This window comes from Elephas maximus, chromosome 1 (assembly GCF_024166365.1).
Source record: "Elephas maximus indicus isolate mEleMax1 chromosome 1, mEleMax1 primary haplotype, whole genome shotgun sequence".
Classification (NCBI taxonomy): Eukaryota; Metazoa; Chordata; class Mammalia; order Proboscidea; family Elephantidae; genus Elephas; species Elephas maximus.
Genome location: NC_064819.1, coordinates 175080794 through 175102349, shown reverse-complemented (window position 1 = coordinate 175102349; position 21556 = coordinate 175080794). Strand labels below are relative to the sequence as shown.

Sequence of the window (21556 nt, the reverse complement as noted above, 5' to 3'; positions counted from 1 at the left end):
CTTGAGGGACCAAGTTACTGGGGCTGAGGGCTGAGGACCTTGGTCTTGGGGGACATCTAGGTCAACTGGCATTACGTAGTTCATAAAGAAAATGTCCCACATCCTACTTTAGGGAGTAGTGTCTGGGGTCTTAAAAACTTGGGAGTGGCCATATGAGATACCTCTATTGGTCCCATCACATTCAGAGCAAAGGAGAATGAAAAAAACCAAAGACACAAGGAAAATATTAGTCCAAAGGACTAATGGACAACATAAACCACAGCCTCCACCAGCCTGAGCCCAGGACTAGATGGTGCCCAGCTACCTACCGCCAAGGACTGCCTTGACAGGAATCACAATAGAGGGTCCCAGACCAAGTGGGAGAAAAATGTAGAACCAAATTCAAATTCACAAAAAAAGACCAGGCTTACTGGTCTGACAGAGATTGGAGGAACCCTGAGACAATGCACCTGAGACATCCTGTTAACTCAGAATTGAAACCACTCCCAAAGTCTACATTTCAACCAAAGATTAGGCAGGCCTATAAGACAAACAGTAACACATATGAGGAACGTGCTTCTTAGTTCAGTCAAGTATATGGGACCAAACAGGCAACTCCTGCTCAAAAACAAAGACTTGAAGGCGACCCAAAAAACAAGGAACAGGAAAACTGGATGAATGGACATAGGAAATTGGAGGTATAAAGGGAAAGAGGGAGAGTGCTGACACATTGCGGGGATTGTAAACAATGTCACAAAACAATTTATGTATAAATTTTTGAATGGAAAACTAATTTGCGCTATAAACTTTCACGTAAAATACAATCAAATAAAATAAAAAAATAGTGTTAATACGACCCTCTCAGTCTCTATAGATAAGTTTTAAAAGAAGATGAAAATACACTGTTAGTGTGTATAAGCGTCAGAATGAGCTTGAGCCATGTGAAATCAGGCAACTTACTTAACCACTTTGTGTCAAGTTCCCCCATCTGATGGTGGTGGTCATGCCTTCCTTGTCTCCCGACAGGAGCTTTGGTGGCACAGGGCTGCTAACCGAAAGGTTAGCAGTTCTAACCCACCAGCCACTCTGTGGGAGAAAGATGCGGCAGTCTGCTTCTGTAAAGATTACAGCCTTGGAACCCTATGAGACAGTTCTACTCTGTCCTATAGAGCCACTGTGAGTCAGAATCGACTCCATGGCAGTGGGCAATGGATTATCTCTAGACATATTTGCTTGGATGAAGAAAACGGGCAAGCTCTAAAAGGGCCTTGAGAGTAAGAGCATTAATAAATGTAGGGTATAATTTCTGTGATTATTGGGTACCTGGGTCCTAACTGCATCCTCATGGAGGTGGAGAAGCAGTAACCAGAAAGGGAAACAGCTATTAAACAGGCAGTCAGAGAAACAGAAGAAACCCATCCATCCCCTCGCCACCTCTCCCCGGTCTCCTAATTCTTTGGCACGCTGGGAGATTGGGCAGGGTCACAGGCTTAGCTGCTTCAACTATCTCTCACTTGGATCATGTCTTTCCTCACAGCGTCTGTGAATGACCTAAAATAGGCTGGTCAACATAAGTGCATCAACCCACAGAAACAGTCATTCATTCGTTCAGCAAGCATTGTTCATTCAACATACATTCGTTCATTTATTCATTCAGCAAGCACTTATGAAACGTTTAAGCATTGTAAAGTCTTGGGCTCATGGCAGTAAAATGAAGGAAAGAATGCGAAAAATGAAAGATGACTACAGCAGTATCCTCCAGTTCTCAATTGATTTTTTAGTCTAGTGGCGAATGAGAATGTTGAAGTGATTATCAGCACTGGCCATTTTCCATTTTCTTTTGGACTCCAAAACCTAGCACAGTGCCTGGCAAACAGAAGGTGCTCAATCTGTATTTATTGTGTTAAATTTAGACTCTTTCAGGTGCAGCGTGTGGTGGATTGAAGAAGTAGATAAGTGTGGGTACCCAGAGATTTTCCATCACGCTGTTCCAAAACGGACTTCAGGAAGCCTTTCTTATCACAAGATGTAGTGGGGTGTCACTTGCCTGAGGCTCTGCCATTTAAGTTGCAATAATATCAACAACTCTTCTTTGCATGGTGCTTTCTGGTTTTCAAAATACTTTAACATGCATTATCTCATTTTGCCCTCACAGCCTTATGAGGTAGGCAAGGCACATATTTTTAACCTTGGTTTTCAAATAAGGAAACCAAAGTTTAGAGAAAGTATGTGACTTGTGTGGTTCCCTCATCTTTTATTTCATTACACAATCCATGATTTGCTTTATATACCCAAAGTCTTTCAATGCCAACTCATAAAACACAACAAATACTAGTTCTTCAGAATCATATTTGGAATGAGGTACTAAGGTATCCTACTTACTGCTTCTTACAAAACAAACTAAATACTGGTTCTTTTTAGAACCATCTTCAGAATGAAGCACTAATGCACCTACTTACTGCTTCTTCTCCTGATCGTCCCTCCTCACCCCTCATCATCCACATTGTGTTTGCTCAACTACTCAACCTAACAGGGCCTTCATATTGCTCCTTAGGGACTGATCTGAAAGGGCTATTTCCCTGAAAGAACTGGATTACAATAGTTGGCAGCATTTGCCTGTAGAAGGCCTCCTAAAAGCATCTTTTAGCCAGAATTTATTACCAAATACCCAGTATTATTTCAATTTTTAAATTTCTCATCAAAATTCAAGGTGAAATTCAATGAAAATATTACTGGGTAAAATAAGATCTCTTTTCAGTGAGTATAACTTGCATAATAGCTTCTGGAACTTCAAGACAATGGCATTTGTGAACACTTAAGAGCACTTTTCCATTTTCTTTGGGAGGACATTGTCTCTTTCTGCCTTGGCAACTCTAGAATATAGGAAAACCTTAAGGGCAGCAGTCAGGTTGGAAAGGGATACTTGAAATTGCTGTCGTATACCATTTCTTAGCTTGACGTAATGTCAACAGTTCATATAAAAAGAAGTGGGGAGGGCAGTGCCAAGATGGCTGACTAGGTAGACGCTGCCTCGGATCCCTCTTGCAACAAAGACTCGGAAAAACAAGTGAATCGATCACATACATGACAATCTACGAACCCTGACCAACAAACACAGATTTAAAGAGTTGACCTGAGTGACAGACTGAGAAAGAACAACCACGGGGAAGCAGCGACTGTTTTCGGAGCCTGGACCCAGCGTCCCAGTCAGAAAACCTTGGTGCCAGGCTTTGGACTGGGTGCAGGGGAGCTGAGCACGGCATCCTATGACGGTGCAAACACAGGGCACAGCCCTTCCCCCTGAACTGACCTCGGGAGGGGGCCCAGCCGGTCAGCGCGGGCAGCGGGGTGACGCGGCTGGTGGGAGAAAAAGTCACCGGCAGGCAGCGACTGGTTTTAGAGCCGGGAGTGCGGTGCCCCAGCCGGGGAGCCTTGGCACAGGGCTTTGGACTGGGTGCAGGGGAGCTGAACACGGCATCCTGTGACAGTGCAAACACGGGGCGCAGCCCCAGCCCACTGAACTGACCTCGGGGGAATCCCAGCCAGTGCACACAGGCAGCGCAGCAACGTGGCTGATGGGAGGAGAAGTCACCGGGAGGCAGCAACTATTTTTGGAGCCGGGAGTGTAGCATCCCAGCTGGGGAACCTTGACACTGGGCTTTGGACTGGGAGTGGAGGAACTGACCGTGGCTTCTGAGACAGCGCAAGCATGGGACGCGGGCCTGACCCTCAGGGGCAATCTCTACCCAGCCAGCGCACACAGTCGACGTGCCCCTCGGGAATCTCAGATAAAACAGTCATCCCAAGCAAGATAAGTAACTTTGTCTATATTCCGGGGTGCTACTCTCTCCTGTTTATCTGAACCCTCCCCTCCCCTCCCCAGGTGGCTTCATTAACATTGGAATTTCCTGAGCCAGAGGGAGAACTGCTCCACAGTTTTTCTTTTCCTCTTTTTTGGGGTCTTTTCCTAATCCATTCTTCTGGCCTGAGAGAAGCAACCACAAAAAACCCAGGGACCAAAAATCCTTCCCTAATTGGACTAAAAACACAGAACCAGCTCCAGCCAAGCATACGCGATCCACAGTCTCAGGCTTTCATCCGTACAGGGAACAAGGTGGCTATTATAATGCAAAGGCATTTCTGATAGGGTTCTGACTGCAATTGTTTTAGCTGATTTACTGGAAAGACAAGTTTCCCAGGTCTGATATCTCTGTGTATTCAACAGAGCCCTCACTGACCCACAACAGGGAATTGAGGGCTGAAGCTCCCCCCAGACCACCTAGCCTCCTGCCTTAGGGGTCTAAGGAGGGTGACACCTACCAATCTGTAGAGGTACTTGCATTGCGGGCCTAAGGTACAGCTGCAGAGCCCACCCACCAAAGTGCTTTAGGAATAGAGACACACCTCCCTCACTGACACTTGGGGGAAGCCTGTCAGCATCCTGCCACCCCCCAGAGTGTGAACCCCAGCTGCTACTAGAATCTGGTGCACACAACTATCACCACTACTTCTCTAGGTGGATAGGTGACAGTCTGCATCACACACTTGATGACCCAAAATCAGATTCTACTCAAGAATAGTGAATGGACTCAGGCATATATATCTGGTAACAGCCCAAACCAGCTGGTAATAGGTCATAAGTGAGTCAAGGGCTACAAGATGCAAGACAGCGCAATCTAGTAGCCCATCTATGTACATTGAAAGAAAACAAAACTAGATAAGACTCAGTGAGCAAATATAGAATAAATAACTACAATATCTTAGTGATGGCTCGGAGACAGCAGTCGATATCAAACCACATAAAGAAGCAGATCATGACTCCTTCTATAACCCCCCAAACTAAAGAATCAAAATCTTTCCCAAACGAAGATACAATCCTGGAATTGCTAGATACAGAATATAAAAAACTAATTTACAGAATGCTTCAAGACATCAGGGATGACCTCAGAAATGAAATAAGGCAAGCTACAGAAAAAGCTAAGGAACACACTGATAAAGCAGTTGAAGAACTAAAAAAGATTATTCAAGAACATAGTGGAAAAATTAATAAGTTGCAAGAATCCATAGAGAGACAGCATTCAGAAATCCAAAAGATTAACAATAAAATTACAGAATTAGACAATGCAATAGGAAGTCAGAAGAGCAGACTCGAGCAATTAGAATGCAGAGTGGGAAATCTGGAGGACCAGGGAATTAACACCAATACAGCTGAAAAAAATTCAGATAAAAGAATTAGAAAAAATGAAGAAACCCTAAGAATCATGTGGGACTCTATCAAGAAGGATAACTTGCGTGTGATTGGAGTCCCAGAACAGGGAGGGATAACAGAAAACACAGAGAGAATAGTTGAAGATCTACTGGCAGAAAACTTCCCTGACATCATGAAAGATGAAAGGATATCTATCCAAGATGCTCATTGAACCCCATTTAAGATTGATCCAAAAAGAAAAACACCAAGACATATTATCATCAAACTCGCCAAAACCAAAGATAAAGAGAAAATTTTAAAAGCAGCCAGGGATAAAAGAAAGGTCTCCTACAAGGGAGAATCAATAAGAATAAGTTCAGACTACTCAGCAGAAACCGTGCAGGCAAGAAGGCAATGGGATGACATATACAGAGCACTGAAGGAGAAAAACTGTCAGCCAAGGATCATTTATCCAGCAAAACTCTCTCTGAAATATGAAGGTGAAATTAAGATATTTATAGATAAACACAAGCTTAGAGAATTTGCAAAAACCAAACCAAAGCTACAAGAAATACTAAAGGAAATTGTTTGGTCAGAAAACCAATAATATCAGATACCAGCACAACACAAGGTCACAGAACAGAGCAGCCTGATACCAACTCAAATAGGGAAATCACAAAAACAAATTAAGATTAATTAAAAAAAAAAAGCTCAAAACAGGGAATCATTGAAGTCAATATGTAAAAGATCACAAAAATCAAAAAGAGAGACTAAATACAGGTGGCATAGAACTGCCATATGGAGAGGGATACAAGGCGATATAGGACAATACAAGTTAGGTTTTTACTTAGAAAAATAGGGGTAAATATCAAGGCAACCACAAAGAGGTATAACAACTCCATAACTCAAAATAAAAACCAAGAAAAACGTAACGACTCAGCAAACATAAAGTCAAATACTATGAAAATGAGGAACACACAATTTACAAAGAAAAACATCTCAGCACAAAAAAGTAAGTGGAAAAATGAAATTGTCAACAACACACATAAAAAGGCATCAAAATGACAACACTAAACACATCTATAATTACGCTGAATGTAAATGGACTAAACGCACCAATAAAGAGACAGAGAGTCTCAGACTGGATAAAGAAACACGATCCGTCTATATGCTGCCTACAAGAGACACACCTTAGACTTAGAGACACAAACAAACTAAAACTTAAAGCGTGGAAAAAAATATATCAAGCAAACAATAAGCAAAAAAGAGCAGGAGTAGCAATACTAATTTCTGACAAAATAGACTTTAAAGTTAAATCCACCACAAAGGATAAAGAAGGACACTACATAATGATAAAAGGGACAATTGACCAGGAAGATATAACCATATTAAATATTTATTCACCCAATGACAGGGCTGCAAGATACATAAAACAAATGTTAACAGAACTGAAAAGTGAGATAGACACCTCCGCAATTATAGTAGGAGACTTCAACAAGCCACTTTCGGAGAAGGACAGGACATCCAGTAAGAAGCGCAATAGAGACACAGAAGACCTAATTACTACAATCAACCAACTTGACCTCATTGACTTATACAGAACTCTCCACTCAACTGCTGCAAAGTATACTTTTTTTTCTAGCACACATGGAACATTCTCTAGAATAGACCACATATTAGGTCATAAAACAAACCTTTGCAGAGTCTAAAACATCGAAATATTACAAAGCATCTTCTCAGACCACAAGGCCATAAAAGTGGAAATCAATAACAGAAAAATTAGGGAAAAGAAATCAAATACTTGGAAACTGAACAATACCCTCCTGAAAAAAGACTGGGTTATAGAAGACATTAAGGAGGGAATAAAGAAATTCATAGAATGCAATGAGAATGAAAATACTTACTATCAAAACCTCTGGGACACAGCAAAAGCAGTGCTCAGAGGCCAATTTATATCGATAAATGCACACATACAAAAAGAAGAAAGAGCCAAAATCAGAGAACTCTCCCTACAACTTGAACAAATAGAAAGTGAGCAACAAAAGAATCCATCAGGCACCAGAAGAAAACAAATAATAAAAATTAGAGCTGAACTAAATGAATTAGAGAACAGAAAAACAATTGAAAGAATTAACAAAGCCAAAAGCTGGTTCTTTGAAAAAATTAACAAAATTGATAAACCATTGGCTAGACTGACTAAAAAAATACAGGAAAGGAAACAAATAACCCGAATAAGAAACGAGATGGGCCACATCACAACAGACCCAACTGAAATTAAAAGAATCATATCAGATTATTACAAAAAATTGTACTCTAACAAATTTGTAAACCTAGAAGAAATGGATGAATTCCTGGAAAAACACTACCTACCTAAACTAACACAATCAGAAGTAGAACAACTAAATAGACCCATAACAAAAAAAGAGATTGAAACGGTAATCGAAAAACTCCCAACAAAAAAAAGCCCTGGCCCGGATGGCTTTACTGCAGAGTTCTACCAAACTTTCAGAGAAGAGTTAAGACCACTACTACTAAAAGTATTTCAAAGCATAGAAAATGATGGAATACTACCTAACTCATTCTATGAAGCCACCATCTCCCTGATACCAAAACCAGGTAAAGACATTACAAAAAAAGAAAATTACAGACCCATATCCCTCATGACCATAGACGCAAAAATCCTCAACAAAATTCTAGCCAATAGAATTCAACAACATATCAAAAAAATAATCCACCATGACCAAGTGGGATTTATACCAGGTATGCAAGGCTGGTTTAATATTAGAAAAAACATTAATGTAATCCACTATATAAATAAAACAAAAGACAAAAACCACATGATCTTATCAATTGATGCAGAAAAGGCATTTGACAAAGTCCAACACCCATTTATGATAAAAACTCTCAGCAAAATAGGAATTGAAGGAAAATTCCTCAACATAATAAAGGGCATCTATACAAAGCCAACAGCCAACATCACTCTACATGGAGAGAGCCTGAAAGCATTTCCCTTGAGAACAGGAACCAGACAAGGATGCCCTTTATCACCGCTCTTATTCAACATTGTGCTAGAGGTCCTAGCCAGAGCAATTAGGCTAGACAAAGAAATAAAGGGCATGCGGATTGACAAGGAGGAAGTAAAATTATCTCTATTTGCAGATGACATGATCTTATACACAGAAAACCCTAAGGAATCCTCCAGAAAACTACTGAACCTAATAGAAGAGTTTGGCAGAGTCTCAGGTTATAAGATAAACATACAAAAATCACTTGGATTCCTCTACATCAACAAAAAGAACATCGAAGAGGAAATCACCAAATCAATACCATTCACAGTAGCCCCCAAGAAGATAAAATACTTAGGAATAAATCTTACCAAAGATGTAAAAGACCTATACAAAGAAAACTACAAAGTACTACTACAAGAAACTAAAATGGATCTACTTAAGTGGAAAAACATACGTTGCTCATGGATAGGAAGACTTAACATAGTAAAAATGTCTATTCTACCAAAAGCCATCTATACATACAATGCACTTCCGATCCAAATTTCAATGTCATTTTTTAATGCGATGGAGAAACAAATCACCAACTTCATATGGAAGGGAAAGAAGCCTTGGATAAGTAAAGCATTACTGAAAAAGAAGAAGAGAGACCTCTGTGTTGATAAAAATGAATGTCCGGGAGGCGGGGCCAAGATGGCGGACTAGGTAGACGCTACCTCGGATCCCTCTTGCAACAAAGACTCGGAAAAACAAGTGAATCGATCACATACATAACAATCTACGAACCCTGAACAACAAACACAGATTTAGAGACGGAGAACGAACAAATACGGGGAAGCAGCGATTGTTTTCAGAGCCTGGAGCCAGCGTACCAGTCAGCGGATTTTCTGGAAACACTAGTTTCCCAGTAATGGCTCAGAGACAGCAGTGCATATCAAACCACATAAAGAAGCAGACCATGACAGCTTCTCCAACCCCCCAAACAAAAGAATCAAAATTTTTCCCAAATGAAGATACAGTCCTGGAATTATCAGATACAGAATATAAAAAACTAATTTACAGAATGCTTCAAGACATCACAAACGAAATAAGGCAAACTGCAGAAAACGCCAAGGAACACACTGATAAAACTGTTGAAAAACTAAAAAAGATTATTCAAGAACATAGTGGAAAAATTAATAAGTTGCAAGAATCCATAGAGAGACAGCATTCAGAAATCCAAAAGATTAACAATAAAATTACAGAATTAGACAATGCAATAGGAAGTCAGAGGAGCAGACTCGAGCAATTAGAATGCAGAGTGGGAAATCTGGAGGACCAGGGAATCAACACCAACATAGCTGAAAAAAAATCAGATAAAAGAATTAAAAAAAATAAAGAAACTCTAAGAATCATGTGGGACTCTATCAGGAAGGATAACTTGCCGGTGATTGGAGTCCCAGAACAGGGAGGGGGGACAGAAAACACAGAGAAAATAGTTGAAGAACTCCTGACACAAAACTTCCCTGACATCATGAAACACGAAAGGATATCTATCCAAGAAGCTCATCGAACCCCATTTAAGATTGATCCAAAAAGAAAAACACCAAGACATATTATCATCAAACTCGCCAAAACCAAAGATAAAGAGAAAATTTTAAAAGCAGCCAGGGATAAAAGAAAGGTTTCCTTCAAGGGAGAATCAATAAGAATAAGTTCAGACTACTCAGCAGAAACCATGCAGGCAAGAAGGGAATGGGGCGACATATACAGAGCACTGAAGGAGAAAAACTGCCAGCCAAGGGTCATATATCCAGCAAAACTCTCTCTGAAATATGAAGGCGAAATTAAGATATTTATAGATAAACACAAGTTTAGAGAATTTCCAAAAACCAAACCAAAGCTACAAGAAATACTAAAGGATATTGTTTGGTCAGAAAACCAATAATATCAGACATCAGCACAACACAAGGTCACAAAACAGAACGTCCTGATAACAACTCAAATAGGGAAATCACAAAAACAAAATAAGATTAATTAAAAAAAAAAGTACACATAACAGGGAATCATGGAAGTCAATATGTAAAAGATCACAATAATCAAAAAGAGGGACTAAATACAGGAGGCATTGAACTGCCATATGGAGAGTGATACAAGGAGATATAGAACAATACAAGTTAGGTTTTTACTTAGAAAAATAGGGGTAAATAATAAGGTAACCACAAAAAGGTATAACAACTCCATAACTCAAGATAAAAGCCAAGAAAAACGTAACGACTCAACTAACATAAAGCAAACACTATGAAAATGATGATCTCACAATTTACTAAGAAAAACGTCTCAGCACAAAAAATTTTGTGGAAAAATGAAATGGCCAACAACACACATGAAAAGGCATCAAAATGACAGCACTAAAAACTTATTTATCTATAATTACGCTGAAAGTAAATGGACTAAATGCACCAATAAAGAGGCAGAGAGTCACAGACTGGATAAAGAAACACGATCCATCTATATGCTGCCTACAAGAGACACACCTTAGACTTAGAGACACAAACAAACTAAAACTCAAAGGATGGAAAAAAATATATCAAGCAAACAATAAGCAAAAAAGAAGAGGAGTAGCAATATTAATTTCTGACAAAATAGACTTTAGACTTAAATCCACCACAAAGGATAAAGAAGGACACTATATAATGATAAAAGGGACAATTGACCAGGAAGATATAACCATATTAAATATTTATTCACCCAACGACAGGGCTGCAAGATACATTAAATCAAATGTTAACAGAACTGAAAAGTGAGATAGACACCTCCGCAATTATAGTAGGAGACTTCAACACACCACTTTCGGAGAAGGACAGGACATCCAGTAAGAAGCGCAATAGAGACACGGAAGACCTACTTACAACAATCAACCAACTTGACCTCATTGACTTATACAGAACTCTCCACTCAACTGCTGCAAAGTATACTTTTTTTTCTAGCACACATGGAACATTCTCTAGAATAGACCACATATTAGGTCATAAAACAAATCTTTGCAGAGTCTAAAACATCGAAATATTACAAAGCATCTTCTCAGACCACAAGGCCATAAAAGTGGAAATCAATAACAGAAAAACCAGGGAAAAGAAATCAAATAGTTGGAAACTGAACAATACCCTCCTGAAAAAAGACTGGGTTATAGAAGACATCAAGGAGGGAATAAGGAAATTCATAGAATGCAATGAGAATGAAAATACTTACTATCAAAACCTCTGGGACACAGCAAAAGCAGTGCTCAGAGGCCAATTTATATCGATAAATGCACACATACAAAAAGAAGAAAGAGCCAAAATCAGAGAACTCTCCCTACAACTTGAACAAATAGAAAGTGAGCAACAAAAGAAACCATCAGGCACCAGAAGAAAACAAATAATAAAAATTAGAGCTGAACTAAATGAATTAGAGAACAGAAAAACAATTGAAAGAATTAACAAAGCCAAAAGCTGGTTCTTTGAAAAAATTAACAAAATTGATAAACCATTGGCTAGACTGACTAAAGAAATACAGGAAAGGAAACAAATAACCCGAATAAGAAACGAGAAGGACCACATCACAACAGAACCAAATGAAATTAAAAGAATCATTTCAGATTACTACGAAAAATTGTACTCTAACAAATTTGAAAACCTAGAAGAAATGGATGAATTCCTGGAAAAGCACTACTTACCTAAACTAACACATTCAGAAGTAGAACAACTAAATAGACCCATAACAAAAAAAGAGATTGAAACGGTAATCGAAAAACTCCCAACAAAAAAAAAGCCCTGGCCGGGACGGCTTCACTGCAGAGTTCTACCAAACTTTCAGAGAAGAGTTAAGACCACTACTACTGAAGGTATTTCAAAGCATAGAAAATGACGGAATACTACCTAACTCATTCTATGAAGCCACCATATTCCTGATACCAAAACCAGGTAAAGACATTACAAAAAAAGAAAATTGTAGACCTATATCCCTCATGAACATAGATGCAAAAATCCTCAACAAAATTCTAGCCAATAGAATTCAACAACACATCAAAAAAAATAACTCTAGGAGCCCTAATACAAGGCATAAACAGAATACAAAACATTACCAAAAATGATGAAGAGAAACCCGATAACTGGGAGCTCCTAAAAATCAAATGCCTATGCTCATCTAAAGACTTCACCAAAACAGTAAAAAGACCACCTACAGACTGGGAAAGAATTTTCAGCTATGACATCTCCGACCAGCGCCTGATCTCTAAAATCTACATGATTCTGTCAAAACTCAACTACAAAAAGACTAACAACCCAATCAAGAAGTGGGCAAAGGATATGAACACACATTTCACTAAAGAAGATATTCAGGCAGCCAACAGGTACATGAGAAAATGCTCTCGAGCATTAGCCATTAGAGAAAAGCAAATTAAAACTACGATGAGATTCCATCTCATTCCAACAAGGCTGGCATTAATCCAAAAAACACAAAATAATAAATGTTGGAGAGGCTGCGGAGAGATTGGAACTCTTACACAGTGCTGGTGGGAATGTAAAATGGTACAACCACTTTGGAAATCTATCTGGCGTTATCTTAAACAGAAATAGAACTACCATACAACCCAGAAATCCCACTCCTCGGAATATACCCTAGAGATACAAGAGCCTTCACACAAACAGATATATGCACACCCATGTTTATTGCAGCTCTGTTTACAATAGCAAAAAGCTGGAAGCAACCAAGGTGTCCATCAACGGATGAATGGTTAAATAAATTGTGGTATATTCACACAATGGAATACTACGCATCGATAAAGAACAGTGACGAATCTGTGCAACATTTCATAACATGGAGGAACCTGGAAGGCATTATGCTCAGCAAAATTAGTCAGAAGCAAAAGGACAAATATTGTATAAGACCACTATTATAAGATCTTGAGAAATAGTAAAAACTGAGAAGAACACATACTTTTGTGGTTACGAAGGGGGAAGGGAGGGAGGGAGGGAGAGGGCTTTTTATTGATTAATCAGTAGATAAGAACTGCTTTAGGTGAAGGGAAAGACAACACTCAATACATGGAAGGTCAGCTCAATTGGACTGGACCAAAAACAAAGAAGTTTCCGGGATAAAACGAATGCTTCAAAGGTCAGCGGAGCAAGGGCGGGGATCTGGGGACCACGGTTTGAGGGGACTTCTAAGTCAATTGGCAAAATAATTCTATTATGAAAACATTCTGCATCCCACTTTGAAATGTGGCGTCTGGGGTCTTAAATGCTAACAAGCGGCCATTTAAGATGCATCAGTTGGTCTCAACCCACCTGGAGCAAAGGAAAATGAAGAACACCAAGGTCACACGACAACTAAGAGCCCAAGAGACAGAAAGGGCCACATGAACCAGAGACTTACATCATCCTGAGACCAGAAGAACTAGTTGGTGCCCGGCCACAATCGATGACTGCCCTGACAGGGAGCACAACAGAGAACTCCTGAGGGAGCAGGAAATCAGTTGGAATGCAGACCCCAAATTCTCATAAAAAGACCATACTTAATGGTCTGACTGAGACTAGAGGAATCCCGACGGCCATGGTCCCCAGACTTTCTCTTGGCCCAGGACAGGAACCATCCCCGAAGACAACTCATCAGACATGAAAGGGACTGGTCAGTGGGTGGGAGAGAGATGCTGATGAAGAGTGAGCTAATTATATCAGGTGGACACTTGAGATTGTGTTGGCATCTCTTGTCTGGAGGGGGGATGGGAGGATAGAGAGAGAGGGAAGCTGGCAAAATTGTCACAAAAGGAGAGACTGAAAGGGCTGACTCAATAGGGGGAGAGCAAGTGGGAATAAGGAGTCAGATGTATGTAAACTTATATGTGACAGACTGATTGGATTTGTAAACGTTCACTTGAAGCTTAATAAAAGTTAATAAAAAAAAAAAAGAAGAAGAAGAAGAAAGTAGGAGGCCTCACTCTACCTGATTTCAGAACCTATTATACAGCCACAGTAGTCAAAACAGCCTGGTACTGGTACAACAACAGGCACATAGACCAACGGAACAGAATTGAGAACCCAGATATAAATCCATCCATATATGAGCAGCTGATATTTGATAAAGGCCCAGTGTCAGTTAATTGGGGAAAAGATAGTCTTTTTAAGAAATGGTGCTGGCATAACTGGATATCCATTTGCAAAAAAATGAAATAGGATCCATACCTCACACCATGCACAAAAACTAACTCCAAGTGGATCAAAGACCTAAACATAAAGACTAAAACTATAAAGATCATGGAAGAAAAAATAGGGACAATGTTAGGAGCCCTAATACAAGGCATAAACAGAATACAAAACATTACCAAAAATGATGAAGAGAAACCCGATAACTGGGAGCTCCTAAAAATCAAACACCTATGCTCATCTAAAGACTTCACCAAAACAGTAAAAAGACCACCTACAGACTAGGAAAGAATTTTCAGCTATGACATCTCCGACCAGCGCCTGATCTCTAAAATCTATATGATTCTGTCAAAACTCAACCACAAAAAGACAAACAACCCAATCAAGAAGTGGGCAAAGGATATGAACACACACTTCACTAAAGAAGATATCCAGGCAGCTAACAGATACATGAGAAAATGCTCTCGATCATTAGCCATTAGAGAAAAGCAAATTAAAACTACGATGAGATTCCATCTCATTCCAACAAGGCTGGCATTAATCCAAAAAACACAAAATAATAAATGTTGGAGAGGCTGCAGAGAGACTGGAACTCTTACACAGTGCTGGTGGGAATGTAAAATGGTACAACCACTTTGGAAATCTATCTGGCGTTATCTTAAACAGTTAGAAATAGAACTACCATACAACCCAGAAATCCCACTCCTCGGAATACACCCTAGAGATACAAGAGCCTTCACACAAACAGATATATGCACACCCATGTTTATTGCAGCTCTGTTTACAATAGCAAAAAGCTGGAAGCAACCAAGGTGTCCATCAACGGATGAATGGTTAAATAAATTGTGGTATATTCACACAATGGAATACTACGCATCGATAAAGAACAGTGACGAATCTGTGCAACATTTCATAACATGGAGGAACCTGGAAGGCATTATGCTCAGCAAAATTAGAGGCAAAAGGACAAATATTGTATAAGACCACTCTCATAAGATCTTGAGAAATAGTATAAACTGAAAACAACACATACTTTTGTGGTTACGAGTAGGGGAGGGAGGGAGGGTGGGAGAGAGGTTTTTTACTGATTAGTTAGTAGATAAGAACTACTTTAGATGAAGGGAAGGACAATACTCAGTACATGGAAGGTCAGCTCAACTGGACTGGACCAAAAGCAAAGAAGTTTCCAGGACAAACTGAATGCTTCAAAGGTCAGCGGAGCAAGGGCAGGGGTTTGGGGTCTATGGTTTAAGGGGACTTCTAAGTCAATTGGCAAAATAATTCTATTATGAAAACATTCTGCATCCCACTGTGAAATGTGGCGTCTGGGGTCTTAAATGCTAACAAGCGGCCATCTGAGATGTATCAATTGGTCTCAACCCACCTGGATCAAAGGAGAATGAAGAACACCAAGGTCACACGATAACTATGAGCCCAAGAGACAGAAAGGGCCACAGGAACCAGAGACCTACCTCATCCTGAGACCAGAAGAACTAGTTGGTGCCCGGCCACAACCAATGACTGCCCTGACAGGGAGCACAACAGAGAACCCCTGAGGGAGCAGGAGATCAGTTGGATGCAGACCCCCACTTCTCACAAAAAGACCGTACTTAATGGTCTGACTGAAACTAGAGGAATCCCGGCGGTCATTGTCCCCAAACCTTCTGTTGGCCCAGGACAGGAACCATTCCCGAAGACAACTCATCAGACATGGAAGGGACTGGACAGTGGGTAGGAGAGAGATGCTGATGAGGAGTGAGCTACTTGTAGCAGGTGGACACTTGAGACTGTGTTGGCATCTCCTGTCTGGAGGGGGGATGGGAGGATAGAGAGAGTTGGAAGCTGGCAAAATTGTCACGAAAGGAGAGACTGGAAGGGCTGACTCATTAGGGGGAGAGCAAGTGGGAGTATGGAGTAAGGTGTATATAAACCTATATGCGACAGACTTGATTTGTAAACGTTCACTTGAAGCTCAATAAAAATTAAAAAAAAAAAAGAAGAGGGGAGTTGATGGAGATTACGAGGTGAGAGTGGGGGTTAAAGTCCCTGAAGATCTCACCTTCACACTGCCACTATTTATTTACCTATAAGTTCTATTAGCTGTCCCCTGAAGAGCCCCGTGTTCTTCTATCTCAGACTTCAGCTCAGTCAATTGCATAGCCAGTTCCTTCTCCAACAGCTGGATCCTTTCTGTGGAAGCAATCTTATAAATTTCATCCATGGTTTGCATTTGCTGTTTTCCTGTATCCCTGAAAAAGAAGAGCACAAAGCTTGTGGGTGACTTCCCCCGTGACCATTACCAAGTGTGCAGAACTTTGGCTATCTTTGCCCAAAGGACATGTATGCTTTTGCAGTTTAAAGACACAATCAGACTAGATTGTTGTTGTTTATGATTTAACTACCACTGAGCAAACAGTAGAGAAAGAGTAGTTTAGAAGCTCCATTGACTATGCTTTTGTTCAGTTCAGTTCACCTTCAGAAGTGTCTCTGCTCCAGCTTTGACTGTGGGGTATGTTAAATCAGAACGCACCCCATCCCAAGCCCACAGGCTTCAGAAAGGCTTGTGGGGATCACACGCTAAACACTATGAACATTGGTTATTGCTGGCTGATATCACCTCAACTGGGACAAACGATGGCTATGTACAGGATCTCTCTACCATGGTTAGATTTCTCCATAAGTTTTATGAGGGTTTGAGCTTGTGGCTAGGGAGAATATATTGAAGGTGGGAAGCTATCTAACATGAACATGATCCATGCACTTTTATGGTAAGAAAAAAATTATACTTACATATTTGGATATGTTTTCTTAATTTTGAATACCTACATCTGGCATATTGAATTTATCAATAAACAAAAATTTTTGATCATTCCTATCCTACTCTACTCATTTGACAGCCCTTCAAATTCAATTTAATTGTGAAGTACTTAGTGTCTTGTTCTATTAAACAGCATAGATCAACAGCATGACCTAGAAATCCTGGAGCCCATGGATTATAGTAGATTCAGTGGAGAATGTGTAGCCTCTCCTTAGATGGAGCTCCACCAGGCATGTTTGTTGGGCTACTGCTGTCCTGGACAGGTAGGGATAACGTCACTCTTAGGCCACATTGTTGCTGTTAACCGCTGTTGAGTCAGCCCCCCATTCATGGCGACCCCACGCACGAGGAACAAAATGCTGCCAATTCCTGCGCCAGCCCCGTGGTCAGTTGCAGATAGGATTATTGTAATCCATAGGGGTTTCATTGGTTGATTTTTGAAAGTACATAGCCAGGCCTTTCTTAGTCTGGAAGTTCCACTGTAACCTGTTCAGCATCATAGCAAAATGCAAGTCTCCACAGATAGAGGGGTGGAGGCTGCACATGAGGTGCACTGGCTGGGAATTGAATCTTCGTCTCCCACATGGAGAATGTAGGCCACATTAAAAACCAAACCAAACCCTCTGCCCTCAAGTTGATTCCGACTCATACAGACCCAGTAGCACAGGGTAGAACTGCCCCATAGGGTTTCCAAGGAGTGGCCGGTGGATTCAAGCTGTTGATCTTTTGGTTAGCGGCTGAGCTCTTAACCACTGCACCACCAGGACTCCAAGGCCATGTTACCTACTGCCATGGAGTCGATTCTGACTCATAGCAAACCTATAGGACAAAGTAGAAGTGCCCCATAGAATTTCCAAGGAGGGCCCAGTGGATTTGAGCTGGCAACCATTTGGTTAGCAGCCTTAGCTCTTAACCACTATGCCTCTAGGGTTTCCTCAGGCCACATTAAACCCCCCAAAAAGAAAAAAAAAAACCAAACCCACTGACATTGAGTCGATTCTGACTCATAGCAAAGGCCACATTAGAGTGGTTTAAAATATTTAAATATTTTTTCCCTTTGACATTTCTAGATTTTCATTGTTCCTTTCAGATATATTTCATTTTCTTAAGTTCATATGCTTTAGTTTTAACAAATAATTAAGCTGCAGCCATCTTTTGTGCAGAGGCCTCCTTTGAGAGCCTATGTGTTCTTTTTACAAACATTAAAAAATGGAAATGAGCATCCATGTTCAGTCTAGGTTGTGGACCTGCTGAGTAATGAATCTGTCATGTTTGGCACACTGCTGGAGCTCAATAAAGTGCCTGTTATTGTCCTTAGCAAAAGTGAAATGTTGTTATGAAAAATATTTGCTGTTTGGCAGTGTCCTTTCAGTTGGGCAAACAGTTCAACAGCTGCCTTAACAGCTGCATTCCAGCTGGCAGCCAAGAGAGACTGGATGACTTGGTTTCCCAGAGGATGAACATTCTGCCTTCATTTCCTGATAAGTTTCAACACTTCACAGCTCAGAAATGAGAAAATTTAATCCTATACCATTTAGCTTTCTACACAGTCAAGTACAGTACCCAGAAAACTAACACAGGGAAAGGTTAGTCTTTGACAACTCTCCATGGAATGGATCCAATCCAGAGGAATCCATGCCTGCTGGGCTCTCGTGATCCACTTTAAAGAGACAAGCAACTATTTATACCGGGTGGGGGTGGGGCGTGGGGGAGGGAGGGGTCATTGCCTGGATACCTACTGTGTGCCAGGCTGGCACTGGGCCCTCACTTAAAGTCTCAGAAGAGAGATTCCCAGAAATTGCATCAATAGTGTCTTTTAAAAATAAGTACATTTAATTAACTACAACAACCTTTTTTTTTTAATGTGTTTAAAAAGTGGTAAAATTTAACCTATAAGACAGAGATTATACAATTAGCTTGAGCAGGGTTTGGGGGTGTTCAATGGATGGTTAAAGTGAGCTTAGATGTAGTTAAAGCAAGCACGTACCAAAGAAAACTACTGGCTCTAGACTCTTAGGACAATGTATGTTGTTGTTGATAGTTGTTCTTGAGTTGATCTTGACTCATGGCAACCCGGTGTGTGGAGTGGAACTGCTCCATAGGGTTTTCAAGGCTGTGACCTTTTGGAAGCAGATCACCAGGCCTGTCTTCCAAGGTGCTCTGGGTGAATTTCAACTGCCAACATTATGGCTAATAGCTGAATGTTTAACTGTGTGTATAATGCACATTAAAAATTTCAAGGTGATTACTAAAAGAATAGAATGTAATCTAGAGCTTTTCAAACAAGTTGGGGTGAGGGGTGGGATGGAACTTTTAAAATCCAATAGAAGACAGGAAATGAGGGAGAAAAAATGAAACAAAGGATGGTAGAAATAAGTTCAAATATATCAGTAATTACAACAAATATAGGGGACATTTGTGGTTCAGAATTCTTGCCTCCCATGCAGGAGACCAGGGTTCGATTCCTGGCCAATGCACCTCATGCTCAGCCACCACCCATCTGTCAGTGAGGCTTACATGTTGCTATGATGCTGAGCAAGTTTCAACGGAGCTTCCAAGGTAAGATGGACTAGGGAGAAAGAGCTGGTTATCTACTCCAAAAATCAGCCAGTGAAAACCCTATGGATCACAACAGTCTGCTCTGCAAACATTCATGGGGATGATGCACGTTATTGATTGAATTTTTTCCCCCCAAAATGTGTATCAACTTGGCTAGGCCGTGATTCCAAGTACTGTGTGATTGTCCAATATTTTATCATCTGATATGATTTTCCCACCTGTTGTAAATCCTACCCCTGTGATGATAATAAGGCAGGATTAGAGGTAGGACTCAATCTTGTAGATTGAGTTTTGTCTTAAATCAGTCTCTTTTGAGATATAAAAGAGAGAATCAAGCAGAGAGATGGGGGGCTTCATACAACCAAGAAGGCAGCACTGGGAGTGTAGCGCATCTTTTTACCTGGGTTTCTGTACTGAGAAGCTCCTAGACCAGGAGAAGATTGATGACAAGGGCCTTCCCCCAGAGCCAACAGAGAGAGAGCCTTCCCCAGGAACTGACACTCCGGACGCAGGCTTCTAGCCTCCTAGACTGTGAGAGAATAAATTTCTCTTTGTTAAAGCCATCCACTTGTGGTATTTCTGTTATAGCAGCACTAGATAACTGAGACAACTAGGATAACTAGGACTAGGTAGTGTTTCATTTCATTGCGCATGGGGTTGTCATGAGTCAGGGGCCAGCTGAACAGCAGCTGACAATAACAACAACGATAAATATAAATGGATTAACCCCACTTTTCAAAAGACAAAAAGCAGCATAATTTCGAGCATTTTTAAATGTCCTAAAATTGATAGTGTCGTGTTTACCAAAATAAAACAATAACTTTTATTTCACCCAATGCCAGAATTTAAACTGATAAGCAAGCTGGTCCCATATCACTCTGAGGCAATTCAATCCTCTTCATGAAGATCTGCACAGATAGGTATACCACAACCCGCCTTGGGTAACCATTTTTGGTGCTTGGTCATCTTGATCATGAAAATATTCGTCCAGGGTTCAAAGGAAATATCTCCTTTGTTAAACTGCATGTGATCTTCTGCATTAGTAGGCATAAAAGGCTAAACTATTTTATTAATCCTTTTAAAGAACCAACATTTAGTTTTATTGGGTTTTCTCTGTTTTGTCTGCCTTCTCTTCTGTTGATGTTTGCTCACATCTTTTATTATATGCTTCCTTCTACTATCCTGAGTTTAATTTTATTTTTCTAGCTTCTTGAGATGGAAGCTTAGATTAGTAATTTTCAATCTATGAGTTGGAATCGAATTGACTTGGCAGCAGTTTGATTTTTTGTTTTTTTCTTTTAATATAGGCATTTAAAGCTATGTATTTCCCTCTTTTTTTTTTTATTTCCCTCTAAGCACCATTTTAGCAGCATCACACAAGTTTTAGATGTTGTATTTTTATTATTTATTCAAAAGATTTTGTAATTTCCATTGTGACTTCTTCTTTAACCTATTTAGAAGTGGTCCTATTTTTCTGTTATTAGTTTCTAGTATGATTCTACTGTGGTATGAGGACAAACTGTATGATTTCAAAAAATTAAAAAATATGTTGAGCTTGCTTTATGGCCCAATATATGATCTATTTTGGTAAATGTTTCATGTACAATTGAAAAGAATGTATATTCTATAGTTGTTGGGAATGGTGTTCTATAAACGTCAGTTAGATCAGGTTGGTTAATCATGTTGTTCTGCAGTGTGATGGATCACTTTTGTGTGATCTTTCTTGCCATGGTCTTGTAACTCCCAACCAAGTGATTGGGTGGGACTGTGAAAATAAAGTAATTGTGGCCAACCAAGGGGATTGGTCAGTTTTGCCATCCCACTAGGCTTAAAAGAAAGTCAA

At 40.2% G+C, this 21556-nt stretch overlaps 1 protein-coding gene across 1 annotated transcript in view; it reads right to left on the bottom strand.

Moving 5' to 3' along the window:
• Positions 1–21556, bottom strand: part of LOC126082529 (uncharacterized) — a 237572-nt gene that overhangs the window by 191241 nt on the left and 24775 nt on the right. Inside the window, 2 exon segments of the mRNA XM_049895073.1 lie at positions 16421–16585; positions 20114–20242. Of these exon segments, the coding sequence (XP_049751030.1) occupies positions 16421–16566 (146 nt within the window). The 5' untranslated portion in view covers positions 16567–16585; positions 20114–20242.